The following is a 16,945-nucleotide window of genomic DNA, read 5'->3' on the forward strand; positions in this document are numbered from 1 at the left end:
CGGAGAGGATCTCGCCTATGTTTTCTGACACTGAAATGACCCAATAATGAACATCGCATCCATCAAACTAACAGAACCAGGTCAGACGGCTGATCTAGACTCATCATTCAATATATAAATAACACATTTTAATTGATGACAGTCTAATCTAGAAGATCGACCACTATCTTAGAAAATGGAATTCTGTTGATAGCTGCTACTTTCAAATATTTCCTGACATGATGTTCCATACATATGTAGATGGCTATGTAGAAGTCTTAGGGCTAGATTCAATGCGATCTGCCCTTTTTGGCCATGCACCCTTTAAAGGCAATGTTTTCGTGGAGAACGCATTCACGGTAAATGCTGCATACATCGGCTCAATCGGAAATTATCTTTAAATGTCAATGGCGCTATAATGCAGATCTGATTGAATCTAGGCCTTATGCTCTCATGATGCATATAAGACCTGTTTTCAGTCTGAAATCTACCCCTGGACACTTCTGGTAGATCTGAGAGGATTAGACATGTAGGCAGTATGGAGGAAAGTCCACCGATCCAACCATAAGAGTCAATGGAGCTATTACCATATTGCACCCATCCGATCATTTCAGATCAATGAGAATATGAGAAGAGCTTGGGGGTTGATTTCAAACAAAGCACTGGGAGAAAGACAGACATGAAAAAGATACTCAATATGGCCGTGGGAATAGTTAGGAAAAGTGTGGCTTTAATGTAAACACAACATTCGATTGGCTCAGCACAAACATTCCACATGAGAGAGCAACCAATAATCTACGGAGGAGGAAGGGGTGCAGAACAAAAGCATTCACAGTAAAAAAAAAGAAATCTGGTATAATCATATATATACAGTACGGTGTTTAAGGTGAAAATGGAAAGGGGGATTGAGAGAAATGAGGAACGACACGTGATAGAGGGAGTATAGAGGGATTGGATGCATCTTCAGGTGCACAGGTGAATGAGTGGAGAGCAGTACTTTTCCTCTGTGAAAATAGAGAACGTGACAGCCGGGGTTTGACTGTGGCCTGCTCAGGGTTAAGAGGTCAGGGGGTAGGGGTTAGGGTTAACCCAAACTCCCCACTGAGAGACTGCTGCTGAATTCCAACTCTACCCCAGCCCCTGCCGCTTGGACATGTCTGTAGATCTAAAATCGACTGTGTGTGTGTGTTTATATATATATATACAAGCAATGTGGCAAAAATACCACCCACTCTATCAGAAGAGAAGGTGACGCAATTACCATATTACCTAACCCATTCATGTCCATATTAACAAATGTGGCACTGAACAAATTCTCTTTGGTGTAAATGCATTACATTTGGTGATAACATAGTACAAGTGTCTAGACATGCCGAATTGACGTTTTAAGATTGGCATTATCTATCATACCTCCAAACATGGGATTTTGAGACAATAAAAATCATTCAAATGACTTCAGCATATGTATTTTGAAATACAATTCAGAATGATATAGTTTAAAAGCATAAAGTGTTGTTCTGTGACCTGTTAAAGCCCAAATATGCCAAATAGATGATTCAACTCGTTGTTGTTTGTCAACTACAGTCGTTTCTGTGTCGTACTATATTTAGTCTTTGGACACATGGGGTTACTGTATTTTACACATTACACAAATCATGTCATGTGAATACATGTTCAAATGATCAGATCTTAAATCACTTTTGGTATATAGATTGTCCAGATCAATATAAATATGAAAACAATATTGAAAGAAATCCCCTCCCTCTCTCACACATACACCTCTAGAGTACTTGCAGTATTTCCAAATCCAATGGAGACTGCAGAGAGAAACATTTTACAACTGGTGTGCATTGATGTCTGTGGTGTGTCTACACACGCATGTGCTTGTGAGAGAGGGAGAGAAAGAGAGAGAGAAAGAGGGAGAATGCTGTAGCAGGACTCACTCGCCATTGACTTACATTGGATTTGCTTATGCTGTATAATATACTCTAGGAGTGTATGTGGATTTCTTTAGATATTGCTTTTATATTATATTGGTCGAAACAATTATTAAAATTTGAACATGTTCTGAGAATCAGATAAAAAATCTCATAAAATGAAATTGCTTGTGCGATAGAGAGGGTGTGGAATTCTTTAGATATTGTTTTTATATTTATATATTGGTCCAGACAATCTATATAGCAAAAATGATTAAGATGTGAACATGTTTAAGATCTGAGAAAGAGGGACAATACTGTAAAATCACTCACTCTCCAGTCTCTATTGACTTGCATTTGATGGGCTTATACTGCATGCACTCTAGGGGTGTGTGTGGATTTCTTTAGGTATTGTTTAAACGCTTTGGCCGATTTGTCCATCAGTAAACTCAGAGAATATGTGTACTGTAGAATATTATACATTTCTGTTATGGACATGAAAAGGTTAAACCAATCAAATCCTTTCAAATCTACAGGAATTCCTAGAGGGGGTAGTATGGATGGATTTGGAATTCAGCATGCTTGCTCACAAGGGTCATCCTGAGCTAAGCACTGTGTGGCTTATCTAATCTACAAATTACCTCAACTTCCAAATAATTCAGCATTCACATATTCATGTTTTATTACATAAAGAGCACCTAGGAAGACCCTTTTGAACAAGCAGAGAGACTGGTCAGTGGTCTGTGGCTGTCCTCTCCTAAAACTACAAATCTGTAAGGACTAGTGAGTGAAAACAACACAGTGGAAACCTGTCCAGTCCTTTCATCTCAGTGATAAGTGATAAGTGAAAGGAGACCAGGAGACAACCATATGATACATCACTGACCAGTGGACTTGAGTGTGCAAGTCTAAAATGATAACCTATTCCCCATATTATGTACTACTTTTGAAGAAGTAGTACACTACATGGGAGGTGACATTTGAGACGGTCCATCAGAGCAGCTCTAGACCCTCTGAGACTGAGACAGGAAGTGGTGTTCCACCGGTCTGACAGGACAGGAAATAAATATGTGGCACGGGATTCTAGGAGGTAGGAGGGCATGAGGTTGAAATAAAATCCATAGATAATTTGATGATAATAAAGCGTTTGTGTCCCTTCAATTGCATTATATTGTAAAGATAGTGTGAAAGTGATCAATGATCTCTAATTCTATTCCCCTATCTGTCATGCTCAGAAGGTTGGCACTGATATCACACTTTCCCGACACAGATATATCATTGGCTGACAGGCATTTCATCACACTGCAGGAGGCCAATGGCAGAGCCTGCCACACAAACAGAACCCCCCCCCCCCCCCCCCTCTGGATGTTTAAAAGAGAGAGGAATAAAACAGAGCAGAAGGAGCTCATGTAGAGCAGCCCAGTGTGAGTCCAACAGAGAGGGGGGTTCTATCCAACGCTGTACAGAACCCCCACTACGCGCCCCAGCCACCAGTACCTCCTCTATTACATCATCACCTAGAGCACAACATCACCTCTGCAAACGGAGCACCAAGGGGTACATTCATCGTGGCTCAATGTTCTGGATGTTGCAGATAGAGATGTAATGTATAGAACTGACACAAATCTCTATCACAAGGAAAAGAGGACCTTCTCCTCTCTATGCATAACATTTCTATCTAATTTGTTGCGAAACATGGCACGAAAACAGAATATACCCCTTGGACCTCCCCTTTTCTGATTTACATCTTACAATTGTTCACACAATCAACAAAACATGAAAGACATTCAATAGGAAACACATGTTGATAACAAATAAACAAAAGAGGGGTGGTGGGATTCTGAAATTAAAAAAAGGAATAGAGGAACAGAACATGGCAAAGAATCCGTCGTGGTGTCTGGCGGCAGCTCTTTGGGTCCCTTTGGACGTGTAGATTTACATAATTATGCCTTTTAATATCATCAAAATTATTATTATTATTAACCACCTCACACCCTCCAATGCAACCTCTGTGCAGGGCTAGGCCTCAGTATAAGCCACACCCCCTCAGGTTGTTGGCGATGATGATGTCAGTGACTGCGTCAAACACTACCTGGATGTTTCCTGTGTCAGTGGCACAGGTCAGGTGACAGTAGATCTCCTTGTTGGGCGAACGGCTCTTACTCTCAAATTGCACCTGAATGTATGCGGTAGCATCATCATAAGTGTTAGCACCTATGGGGAAATTGGGAGGAAAGGTGGGTGAGGGCGAGAGAGAGGAGAAAGAAGAGTAGGAGAGGAAGAGAGATACAGCGCCAGAGAGTGAGAGAGACTTACGACCATCTGTTCTGCATGTGTGTCTGTCTGAGTTTGTGTATATGCGGACTGTAGGGAAGTCTTACCTGTATATTCAGGGAAACAGATACTCAGTGGTGACTTCTTAATCTTCTCCTCGAACAGATCCTTCTTGTTGAGGAAGAGGATGATGGAGGTGTCGATGAAGAACTTGTTGTTACAGATAGAGTCGAAGAGCATGAGGGACTCGTGCATGCGATTCTGCAGAAAATACCAAATAAGACAGATGAGATGCATGTTTGAGAACATGTGTGGTGTGTTTGTGAGTAGTACGAAGTGTGTGTGAAGTACTTACAGTTGTTTCGTCCTCATGCAGAACCTGATCATAGCCACTTAACGCCACACAGAAGATAATGGCCGTCACATCCTCAAAGCAGTGGATCCACTTCTTTCTCTCTGACCTCTGACCTCCAACATCAAACAGCCTGAAAGAAACATGAAAGAAACATAAACGTGTCATAACATACACCACAAATATGCTACAAACAAATATACTGGACTGGGAGAGGAACTGTATGTGTAAACCTATGTGTGTGTGGTGTGTCTAACCTAAAGTGCAGGTTTTTGAAGGTGAAATGGGTCTCCACGATCCCAGTGGTCTTGACTCGGGTTCTCAGGATGTCCTGCTCGGTGGGCTGGTAGTCAGCAGCACCAATACGGTCTAAACTGTCCAGGTAGCTAATGAGAGAAGGAAGGAAGGAGAGGGGAAATGGAAATAGGAGGGAGGAGGGGAGGGGAGGGGAGGGGAGGGGAGGGGAGGGGAGGGGAGCTTCAGTAATACACCCTTAGAAAAAAAAGGTGCCATCTAGAACCTAAATGGGTTCTTCGGCTGTCCTCATAGGAAAACCATTTAAAGAATCCTTTTTGGTTGCAGGTAAAACCCTTTTGGTTCCAAGTAGAATCCTTTCCACAGAGGGCTCTACATGGAACCCAAAAAGGGTTCTATCTGGAACCAAAAAGGGTTGTATCTAGAACCAAAAAGGGTTCTCCTATGCGGAAAGAGGACGAGCCCTTTTGGAACCCTTTTTTCTAAGAGTGTAGAGCTACAAAAATACAGTGCGAAGACTAACCTTTGCACTGTAAAGACTAACCAACGTAGTCACTTCAAAGACTAACCTTTGCACTGTGTTACCGTTCAAGAACAGGCAGCTAATGGACTCAAATTCCAATATGTTATGTAACTGGAACTTTCTCACAAATCTTCCATTGATTCAATGTATGAATTATGCTTAATTTAAAGTTTCATGCATTCCGATATGCTTGGTCCCTTAGTGTGTACTCACTAGGCAGCGGAGTCATTGAGCTGGTACTCCCTGGCCCTGTTGAAACACTCCTGGGTCCCGGCATCGGCCCACAGACGCTTCATAGCTGTCAGCAGCTCTGCTGAGTAGGGCTCTGTGTCCTCCATACGAGTGACCACATCACACACCAGCTTAGCATCCGCCTGGACACACACATACATAAGATATTATGTACAAAAGATATGACTATGCATCACCACACACACACACGCACGCACACACACACACACACATACACAAACAAAAACACATGCATAGATTTATTAAGACACATATGAGGTGAAGACTGTATAGCTGAATTCCTGGATGTCTACCACCATACCCCACTGGAAACATTAAGGTCTGCTTTGCAGTGCACATTGAAGTAAGGTTTTGAAAGGGCCATTGGTTGTATACTATAGATGAATCCTACTCTGTGCAGGGTGCATGTACCCACCTTTCTGTCCTTGTCTGCGTACTCGATGCCCAGAGAGTCCATAGCTCGGAGGACGGCAGCCAAACTCTGGATGGTGTTGCTGTAGACCACAGGCTTATACTGCTTCACATCATCCCCAGAAAAGCCATCCTCATGGATAATCCTGCATACACACACACACATCAGAACACACACAAAATAACACACACACACACACACACGTACGTAGGCTAAGTGTGCGTGCATGAGCGCACACACACAAACATTCACACTTCAGTGAACCCACATTTCAGCAGACGCTTTAGTGTATGTGCATCTGTACGCACGTGCATGTGACCAAGAACAGGGTTGTCTCTGAGCATCAAGCAGTGCCTGCTCCTTTGCACACACCCAAATACACGCAGCACATCAATGGCTGCCACCCACCTTCTCTTTTCTTCTCTCCTTTCACACACAAACACTCACTCACACCTCAGCAGCATCAACTGCAGCCAATATAGCCACTTTAGGTTTCACATTTGTAATGACAAAGGTGGTCTGTACATTTAAACCACTCAACAACATTGACATGAAACGTTCTGATATTGAGGATCAGATTATAAATCCATTACACCAGCCTAGTCTGGAATACACTTCAGAAGTTGGGGCGGCAGGTAGCCTAGAATGACAGATAAAAATCTGTCATTCTGCCCCTGAACAAGGCAGATAACCCACTGTTCCTAGGCCATCATTGGAAATAAGAATTTGTTCTTAACTGACTTGCCTAGTTAAATAAATAAGTATACCATTGACTTCAAAAGGTGCATAATCCATAGGTATGAAGATCTTATTCTTACAAAGTAAGGTGGTTCACACACTATGGAACACATTTTTAAAACGACTTCTCAGACAGAGTTCAGTCTGTCAAATCGGAGGGCCTGTTGCCCGGTCCTCTGGCAGTCTCTATCGGGGTACCACGGTTCAATTCTCGGGCTGACTCTTTTCTCTGTATTCATCAATGATGTCGCTCTTGCTGAGGATGATTCCCAGACCCACCTCTATGCAGACGACACCATTCTGTATTGATCTGGCCCTTCTTTGAACACTGTGTTAACTAACCTCTAAACGAGCTTCAATGCCATACAACACTCCTTCCGTGGCCTCCAATTGCTCTTAAATGCTAGTAAAACAAAATGCATGCTCTTCAATCGTTGTCTGCCTGCATCCGCCCGACTAGCATCACTACTCTGGACGGTTCTGACTTAGAATATGTGGACAACTACAAATACCTAGGTGTCTGGCTAGACTGTAAACTTTCCTTCCAGACTCATATTAAAAATCTCCAATCCAAAATTAAATCTAGAATCGGCTTCCTATTTCGCAACAAAGCCTCATTCACTCACGTCGCGAAACATACCCTCGTAAAACTGACTATCCTACCGATCCTCGACTTCAGTGATGTCATTTACAAAATAACTTCCAATACTCTACTCAGCAAACTGGATGTAGTCTATCACAGTGCCATCCGTTTTGTCACCAAAGCCCCTTATACCACCCACCACTGCGACCTGTACCTCTAGTCGGCTGGCCCTCGCTACATACAGTGGGGCAAAAAAGTATTTAGTCAGCCACCAATTGTGTAAGTTCTCCCACTTAAAAAGATGAGAGAGGCCTGTAATTTTCATCATAGGTACACTTCAACTATGACAGACAAAATGAGAAAAAAAATCCAGAAAATCACATTGTAGGATTTTTAATGAATTTATTTGCAAATTATAGTGGAAAATAAGTATTTGGTCAATAACAAAAGTTTATCTCAATACTTTGTTATATACCCTTTGTTGGCAATGACAGAGGTCAAATGTTTTCTGTAAGTCTTCACAAGGTTTTCACACACTGTTGCTGGTATTTCGGCCCATTCCTCCATGCAGATCTCCTCTAGAGCAGTGATGTTCTGGGGCTGTTGCTGGGCAACACGCACTTTCAACTCCCTCCAAAGATTTTCTATGGGGTTGAGATCTGGAGACTGGTTAGGCCACTCCAGGACCTTGAAATGCTTCTTACGAAGCCACTCCTTCGTTGCCCGGGCGGTGTGTTTGGGATCATTGTCATGCTGAAAGACCCAGCCACGTTTCATCTTCAATGCCCTTGCTGATGGAAGGAGGTTTTCACTCAAAATCTCACGATACATGGCCTCATTCATTCTTTCCTTTACACGGATCAGCCGTCCTGGTCCCTTTGCAGAAAAACAGCCCCAAAGCATGATGTTTCCACCCCCATGCTTCACAGTAGGTATGGTGTTCTTTGATGCAACTCAGCATTCTTTGTCCTCCAAACACGACGAGTTGAGTTTTTACCAAAAAGTTCTAATTTGGTTTCATCTGACCATATGACATTCTCCCAATCTTCTTCTGGATCATCCAAATGCTCTCTAGCAAACTTCAGACGGGCCTGTACAATATCTGGCTTAAGCAGGGGGACACGTCTGGCACTGCAGGATTTGAGTCCCTGGCGGTGTAGTGTGTTATTGATGGTAGGCTTTGTTACTTTGGTCCCAGGTCTCTGCAGGTCATTCACTAGGTTCCCCCGTGTGGTTCTGTGATTTTTGCTCACCGTTCTTGTGATCATTTTGACCCCATGGGGGGTGAGATCTTGCGTGGAGCCCCAGATCGAGGGAGATTATCAGTGGTCTTGTATGTCTTCCATTTCCTAATAATTGCTCCCACAGTTGATTTCTTCAAACCAAGCTGCTTACCTATTGCAGATTCAGTCTTCCCAGCCTGGTGCAGGTCTACAATTTTGTTTCTGGTGTCCCTTGACAGCTCTTTGGTCTTGGCCATAGTGGAGTTTGGAGTGTGACTGTTTGAGGTTGTGGACAGGTGTCTTTTATACTGATAACAAGTTCAAACAGGTGCCATTAATATAGGTAACGATTGGAGGACAGAGGAGCCTCTTAAAGAAGAAGTTACAGGTCTGTGAGAGACAGAAATCTTGCTTGTTTGTAGGTGACCAAATACTTATTTTCCACCATAATTTGCAAATAAATTCATTAAAAATCCTACAATGTGATTTTCTGGATTTTTTTCCCCTAATTTTGTCTGTCATAGTTGAAGTGTACCTATGATGAAAATTACAGGCCTATCTCATCTTTTTAAGTGGGAGAACTTGCACAATTGGTGGCTGACTAAATACTTTTTTGCCCCACTGTATTCGTCGCCAGACCCACTGGCTCCAGATCATCTATAAGTCTATGCTAGGTAAAGCTCCGCCTTATCTCAGCTCACTGGTCATGATAACAACACCCACCCATAGCACGCGCTCCAGCAGTTATATCTCACTAGTCATCCCCAAAGCCAACACTCCTTTGGCCGCCTTTCCTTCCAGTTCTCTGCTGTCAAGGACTGGAACGATTTGCAAAAATAGCTGAAGCTGGAGACTTATATTTCCCTCACTAACTTTAAACTATCTGAGCAGCTAACCGATCGCTGTAGCTGTACATAGCCCATCTGTAAATAGCCCACCCAATCTACCTACCTCATCCCCATATTGTTTTTATTTACTTTTCTGCTCTTTTGCACAACAGTATGTCTACTCACACATCATCATCTGCTCATCTATCACTCCAGTGTTAATTTGCTAAATTGTAATTACTCCGCTACTATGGCCTATTTATCGCCTTACCTCCTCACGCCATTTGCACACGTTTTATATAGACTTTCTTTTTTTTCTATTGTGTTATTGACTGTACGCTTGTTTATTCCATGTGTAACTCTGTGTTGTTGTTTGTGTCGCACTGCTTTGCTTTATCTTGGCCAGGTCGCAATTGTAAATGAGAACTTGTTCTCAACTAGCCTACCTGGTTAAATAAAGATGAAATAAAAAAATATATAAATTTTCACAGATGTTCAAGATGCATAGCCTTCCTCAGTATGTGCCTTTCTTAATGTGTGTGTACCACTTTGCTAGTCTGTACTAGTACACTATGATCAAGTTCTATTAAAACATACTTGCTATGTAATAATTAAGGTGTTGGTTTTTAATAATACAGATTGCTGTATACCATTATCAATTCACCTTGCTACATACAAACACAAACACACACACACACACCTTTTTTCTAATTTGGCACAAAGAAACAAGAGTCCATGATTAACTTGGTCAAAGAAAATGGCCCCGATTGGCCTATAGATGACGCTGTTATAAGCAGTCTCACTTAAACTCTAATATCCGCCGCCCGTTTTTATTTTTTATTTATTTTTTTATTTCACCTTTATTTAACCAAGTAGGCTAGTTGAGAACAAGTTCTCATTTACAACTGCGACCTGGCCAAGATAAAGCATAGCAGTGTGAACAGACAACACAGAGTTACACATGGAGTAAACAATTAACAAGTCAATAACACAGTAGAAAAAAAGGGGGGAGTCTATATACAATGTGTGCAAAAGGCATGAGGTAGGCGAATAATTACAATTTTGCAGATTAACACTGGAGTGATAAATGATCAGATGGTCATGTAAAGGTAGAGATATTGGTGTGCAAAAGAGCAGAAAAGTAAATAAATAAAAACAGTATGGGGATGAGGTAGGTGAAAATGGGTGGGCTATTTACCAATAGACTATGTACAGCTGCAGCGATCGGTTAGCTGCTCAGATAGCTGATGTTTGAAGTTGGTGAGGGAGATAAAAGTCTCCAACTTCAGCGATTTTGCAATTGTTCCAGTCACAGGCAGCAGAGTACTGGAACGAAAGGCGGCCAAATGAGGTGTTGGCTTTAGGGATGATCAATGAGATACACCTGCTGGAGCGCGTGCTACGGATGGGTGTTGCCATCGTGACCAGTGAACTGAGATAAGGCGGAGCTTTACCTAGCATGGACTTGTAGATGACCTGGAGCCAGTGGGTCTGGCGACGAATATGTAGCGAGGGCCAGCCGACTAGAGCATACAAGTCGCAGTGGTGGGTGGTATAAGGTGCTTTAGTGACAAAGCGGATGGCACTGTGATAGACTGCATCCAGTTTGCTGAGTAGAGTGTTGGAAGCCATTTTGTAGATGACATCGCCGAAGTCGAGGATCGGTAGAAAACACAGACACTTGAATATTTGCATGTAGGTGTCTTTCCGCAAGCTGAACAAATTTGCCACAATGACCCATAAGGTCCTTCAGGATAGATTTTCCTCCATCTTGGAAATTTGTGAAATTTGTGTTTCCTTAGTTTGAGAAAACCTAAGGGATTGGTTAAGTAATGGCTGAGTTATGGATAAATCCACTTCACAATGGCCTATAAGTTTGAAACATTAACATGATGAACCATGTTAAATCTGGCATTGATATCTTTTTAAAAAATTAACAATTCACTATGTAACGCTAATGCTTAAAATAATCACAAAAAAATATTCTTCTCATGGACTAAAAGTCAGATTCACTCCAAATACGGTCTTTGGACTCATCACAATAGTCCCTAACGAGTTTGACAAAATAACATTGATGAATTCAAAGATGGCCACATGTAGATTCATATTAGCACATAGGCTAAAATTCTAAAATATACTAAAAATACTTCAAACATCTTCTACTTATAAACCATAGGACCAAATGACACCAAATTTGGAATGTAGCCCATAGTACTTGCCTTAACTTAGTTTAAGAAAAGATCAAAAGATGGCTGAGTTATTGACAAATCAAGAATCTGTTTTTATTTGTGTATTTAAACCAAAGTAAATCCACTCTGATCTTGTGTCTTTTCTGTCATCCTGAGAACCCCGTTCATTGCTGGTGGTGGCTATACTACATGGCCAAAAGTATGTGGACATCCCATAAAATTAGTGGATTCAGCTATTTCATTGCTGACAGGTGTATAAAATCGAACACACAGCCATGCAATCTCCATAGACAAACATTGGCAATAGATTGGCCCGTAATGAAGAGCTCAGTGACTTTCTACGGGGCACCGTCATAGGATGACACCTTTCCAACAAGTCAGTTGCGTCAAATTTCCTCTGCCCTGCTAGAGCTGCCCTGGTCAACTGTAAGTGCTGTTATTGTGAAGTGGCAAGGTCTAGGAGCAACAACGGCTCAGCAGCGAAGTGGTAGGCCACACAACCTCACAGAATGGGACCGCCGAGTGCTGAAGCACTACTGAGTACCAAACTGCCTCTGGAAGCAACGTCAGCACAATAACTGTTTGATGGGAGCTACATGAAATTGGTTTTCATGGCCGAGTAGCCGTACACAAGCCTAAGATCACCATGTGCAATGCCAAGCGTTGGCTGGAGTGGTGTAAAGCTCACCGCCATTGGACTTTGGAGCAGTGAAAAAGCGTTCTCTGGAGAGATGTATCACTCTTCACCATTTGGTAGTCCAAAAGACGACTCTGGGTTTGGAGGATGCCAGTATAACGCTACCTGCCCCAATGCAGAGTGCCAACTGTAAAGTTTGGTGGAGGAGGAGTAATGGTCTGGGGATATTTTTCATGGTTTGGACTAGGCCCCTTAATACCAGTGAAGGAAAATATTAATGCTACAGCATACAATGACATTCTAGACAATTCTGTGGTTACAACTTTGTGGCAACAGTTTGGGGAAGGTATTTTCATGTTTTAGTGTGCACAAAGCTAGGTCCATACATAAATGGTTTGTTGAGATCAGTGTGGAAGAACTTGACTGGCCTGCACAGAGCCCTGATCTCAACCCCATCGAACACCTTTGGGATGAATTGGAATGCAGACTGCGAGCCAGGCCTAATCGCCCAACATCAGTGCCCAACCTCACTAATGCTCTTGTGGCTGAATGGAAGCAAGTCCCCGCAGCAATGTTCCAACATTTAGTGGAAAGCCTTCCCAGAAAAGTGGAGGCTGTTATAGCAGCAAAGGGGGGGACCAACTCCATATAATGCCTATGATTTATTTTTGAATGAGATATTTATTATTATAATTACACTCCTTTGTAAAAACATGATAGGGTATCTCATGGGGTTTATCGTGTCAATGAAATTCTGGCAAATAAACATATGGATGTAAGCACATCCAGACACACACCATTATCAATATACATAAATACAAAACTACACAAATGCACACCCATGTGTACACACACAAGGAGCCAATGCTATCTCTGTCCAGGATCAGTTTTTCCTCTTCCGATCCTGGCATTATATAATATAACCAATGTAACACATGTAGTTCACAACAGAAGCCTCTCCTGAGCGATGCTTTTGGGTAACTGTCTGTACCGCTAGGGAGAACCTCCAGGATAATTAAATATGGAGAGAGTGCTAGAATGGAAGGAAACAGAGTGGTGTAGAGGGAGTAGTGTGTGTGTGTGATGGAAAAAGCAGGGTGTGTGGGGCAGATGAGTGTGTGCTGAGGTACAGTGAATGCACTGAACCCAACATTTTTGAAATTGTGGATTTTTGAGAGGATGTCTGCATAGCAACAGCCATGTTTAATTATGTGCATGAAAATATTATATAATGTGCTTTTCCGGTTGGGCCCTGGATACAGAGGTCTTCTTTAAAGAAGAAATCTAGTAACAGGGTTTAGAAAAAGAACAGTGATTTAGATGAGAGAGTGGTTTAGACGAGAAGGGGAAAGGTTTAGATGTGGTTTTAGATGCCATATTTTCTGAGTAAATCCGCTTTATAGGCAAAGTACTCTCAGCGATATCAGGCACTTAAAGCCAGTAAGATTAAACCAGAGATATTTGCTAATGGAGCTGTAATGTAGTGACCTCACTAATACACACATATTGACTGCACAAAAACACACACACACAGTCACAAACACCGATGTATTCGCCATGCCTCTTTATCGATAGATGCATGAAAAACCTATGGGTAAATTTCAGCACCATGTCAGTGGACAGCACCCTTGCGGCCTGCTACTGACCGTGAGCACCGCCTCCGATTACCGTCTACAGGAGGTGCTCGAATCACCGGCAAAGGTACGGCCTCTGAGGAAACATGGCGGAGCTAGCGGAGGCGCAATCTCAGGCCTCGTCAAAGACGCCTGTTTCAGAAAAAAAGCACTTACTTCATTTGTTTGACGATGGTGCTTTTGCCCGATTCTCCTCCCCCTAAAGGGAATAGAGAGCAGAGTGAGAGTCGGTTGTCTTTAGGGGGACATGACATCAGGACCACGGAGAGCGCCTGTCGCCCCGGCCCGGCTCTCTGCAATCGACATCAACATCAACCGAACCGTGCAGAACGGGCAGCCCCCGTTATAAACGGTGTCTTACCAAGCAGTAGCAGTTTCACTTCCTTTGCGGCAGTGACTCCATCATCCTTCAGGTTTTTTTCGATGGCTTTGCTCCTGTCCAGAGCAGCGCGCTCCTCAGCGCTGAGTGTACATCCCATGTCTAGAGCCGAATGAACAATCCCTTCTCCTCTATTCCGCCCTGTCCCTCGCCGACTCAATATGTGTGTTTGTCTCTCTCTCTCGCTCGTTCAGTCTGCTACAGCATGAGGCCCGGATTGAGGGCAAATAAAGTCGGGTCAGAACAGGGTTTTTTCTCCGTCCCTCTTGGAGCGGGGGTGGGGTCGTTGTGTTCGAGCCTCGGGGCTGGGGGTCTCTATAGGGCGGCACTGATGACAGCGAGCGCGAGCGATCTCATCGTTCAATCTCTTCACAATAACCGACGGAGAGAGGAGGGGAAGGGAAGGCAGTGTGCGCGAGACTCACCTAGCGCAGACACTCTCGTTGACGTCAGAGCAAAGGCAGGCGCTAATCGTCCGATGCGACCACATTCAAACGGGGATTTTAAAGACACATTTTACTTCGTGGAATAATTTCGCTGAATTTACAATGTATAATAGGCCTTTTTATTACATAAAAGGCGTGGTCTCGCACGATACTGGGAGTGGGCTATTCTTGTCTTCCGTGTCCTTATAAATAAAATGTATAATCCACTAGGAGTGGGTAAACATCGGCCTATAACTTTAGCCTTTTTACATTTGACATTTGAGTAATTTAGCAGACACTCTTATCCAGAGCGATTTACAGGAGCAATTAGGGTTAAGGGCCTAGCTCATGTAATGTCAACAGCAACAATAGGCTACACAAGGTAGTACAACACAATACCATTACATTTCAATTGTATTAATTATTAATCTAGCAATTGCTTTTATCCCGTTTGTGTGTTATGTTGCTTACATATATGTATTGATGAGTGTGTGTGTGCGTGTGTGTGTTTATGTCTGCAGTGCAGTATGTGTAAAAGTGAATGTGTGTGTTTCTTTGTGTCTCTGTCAGTCTTTCTGTGCATGTGTGTTTAACTCTATGTGTGTACAGTGCCTTGCGAAAGTATTCGGCCCCCTTGAACTTTGCGACCTTTTGCCACATTTCAGGCTTCAAACATAAAGATATAAAACTGTATTTTTGTGTGAAGAATCAACAACAAGTGGGACACAATCATGAAGTGGAACGACATTTATTGGATATTTCAAACTTTTTTAACAAATAAAAAACTGAAAAATTGGGCGTGCAAAATTATTCAGCCCCTTTACTTTCAGTGCAGCAAACTCTCTCCAGAAGTTCAGTGAGGATCTCTGAATGATCCAATGTTGACCTAAATGACTAATGATGATAAATACAATCCACTTGTGTGTAATCAAGTCTCCGTATAAATGCACCTGCACTGTGATAGTCTCAGAGGTCCGTTAAAAGCGCAGAGAGCATCATGAAGAACAAGGAACACACCAGGCAGGTCCGGGATACTGTTGTGAAGAAGTTTAAAGCCGGATTTGGATACAAAAAGATTTCCCAAGCTTTAAACATCCCAAGGAGCACTGTGCAAGCAATAATATTGAAATGGAAGGAGTATCAGACCACTGCAAATCTACCAAGACCTGGCCGTCCCTCTAAACTTTCAGCTCATACAAGGAGAAGACTGATCAAAGATGCAGCCAAGAGGCCCATGATCACTCTGGATGAACTGCAGAGATCTACAGCTGAGGTGGGAGACTCTGTCCATAGGACAACAATCAGTCGTATATTGCACAAATCTGGCCTTTATGGAAGAGTGGCAAGAAGAAAGCCATTTCTTAAAGATATCCATAAAAAGTGTCGTTTAAAGTTTGCCACAAGCCACCTGGGAGACACACCAAACATGTGGAAGAAGGTGCTCTGGTCAGGTGAAACCAAAATGGAACTTTTTTGGCAACAATGCAAAACGTTATGTTTGGCGTAAAAGCAACACAGCTCATCACCCTGAACACAACATCCCCACTGTCAAACATGGTAGTGGCAGCATCATGGTTTGGGCCTGCTTTTCTTCAGCAGGGACAGGGAAGATGGTTAAAATTGATGGGAAGATGGATGGAGCCAAATACAGGACCATTCTGGAAGAAAACCTGATGGAGTCTGCAAAAGACCTGAGACTGGGACAGAGATTTGTCTTCCAACAAGACAATGATCCAAAACATAAAGCAAAATCTACAATGGAATGGTTCAAAAATAAACATATCCAGGTGTTAGAATGGCCAAGTCAAAGTCCAGACCTGAATCCAATCGAGAATCTGTGGAAAGAACTGAAAACTGCTGTTCACAAATGCTCTCCATCCAACCTCACTGAGCTCGAGCTGTTTTGCAAGGAGGAATGGGAAAAAATGTCAGTCTCTCGATGTGCAAAACTGATAGAGACATACCCCAAGCGACTTACAGCTGTAATCGCAGCAAAAGGTGGCACTACAAAGTATTAACTTAAGGGGGCTGAATAATTTTGCACGCCCAATTTTTCAGTTTTTTATTTGTTAAAAAAGTTTGAAATATCCAATAAATGTCGTTCCACTTCATGATTGTGTCCCACTTGTTGTTGATTCTTCACAAAAAAAATACAGTTGTATATCTTTATGTTTGAAGCCTGAAATGTGGCAAAAGGTCGCAAAGTTCAAGGGGGCCGAATACTTTCGCAAGGCACTGTATGTGTGTGCACATTAAAAACTTCCAATCCACATGTGGAAAGAGTGGAGTGTTAAGGTGTGAGGGTTTTACAATGGACTATACTGACACCAAAAGCCTGAATTACCAG

The 16,945-nt window shown here is 42.6% G+C and overlaps 1 protein-coding gene across 1 annotated transcript; it reads right to left on the reverse strand.

Annotated features, from left to right (window-relative positions):
- Positions 1-687: 687 nt before the first annotated feature.
- On the reverse strand, positions 688-14,649 carry LOC115112293 (guanine nucleotide-binding protein G(o) subunit alpha-like). The gene is made up of 8 exons (XM_065013095.1): positions 14,156-14,649; positions 13,951-13,993; positions 5,967-6,108; positions 5,513-5,673; positions 4,779-4,907; positions 4,525-4,654; positions 4,277-4,430; positions 688-4,109 (listed from the first exon to the last, which is right to left on the reverse strand). The coding sequence occupies exons 1-8, from the start codon at positions 14,271-14,273 to the stop codon at positions 3,922-3,924; spliced, it is 1,065 nt and encodes a 354-aa protein (XP_064869167.1). The 5' UTR covers positions 14,274-14,649; the 3' UTR covers positions 688-3,921.
- Between the last annotated feature and the right edge of the window lie 2,296 nt (positions 14,650-16,945).

The sequence above is a fragment of the Oncorhynchus nerka genome, linkage group LG28 (assembly GCF_034236695.1).
Source record: "Oncorhynchus nerka isolate Pitt River linkage group LG28, Oner_Uvic_2.0, whole genome shotgun sequence".
Classification (NCBI taxonomy): Eukaryota; Metazoa; Chordata; class Actinopteri; order Salmoniformes; family Salmonidae; genus Oncorhynchus; species Oncorhynchus nerka.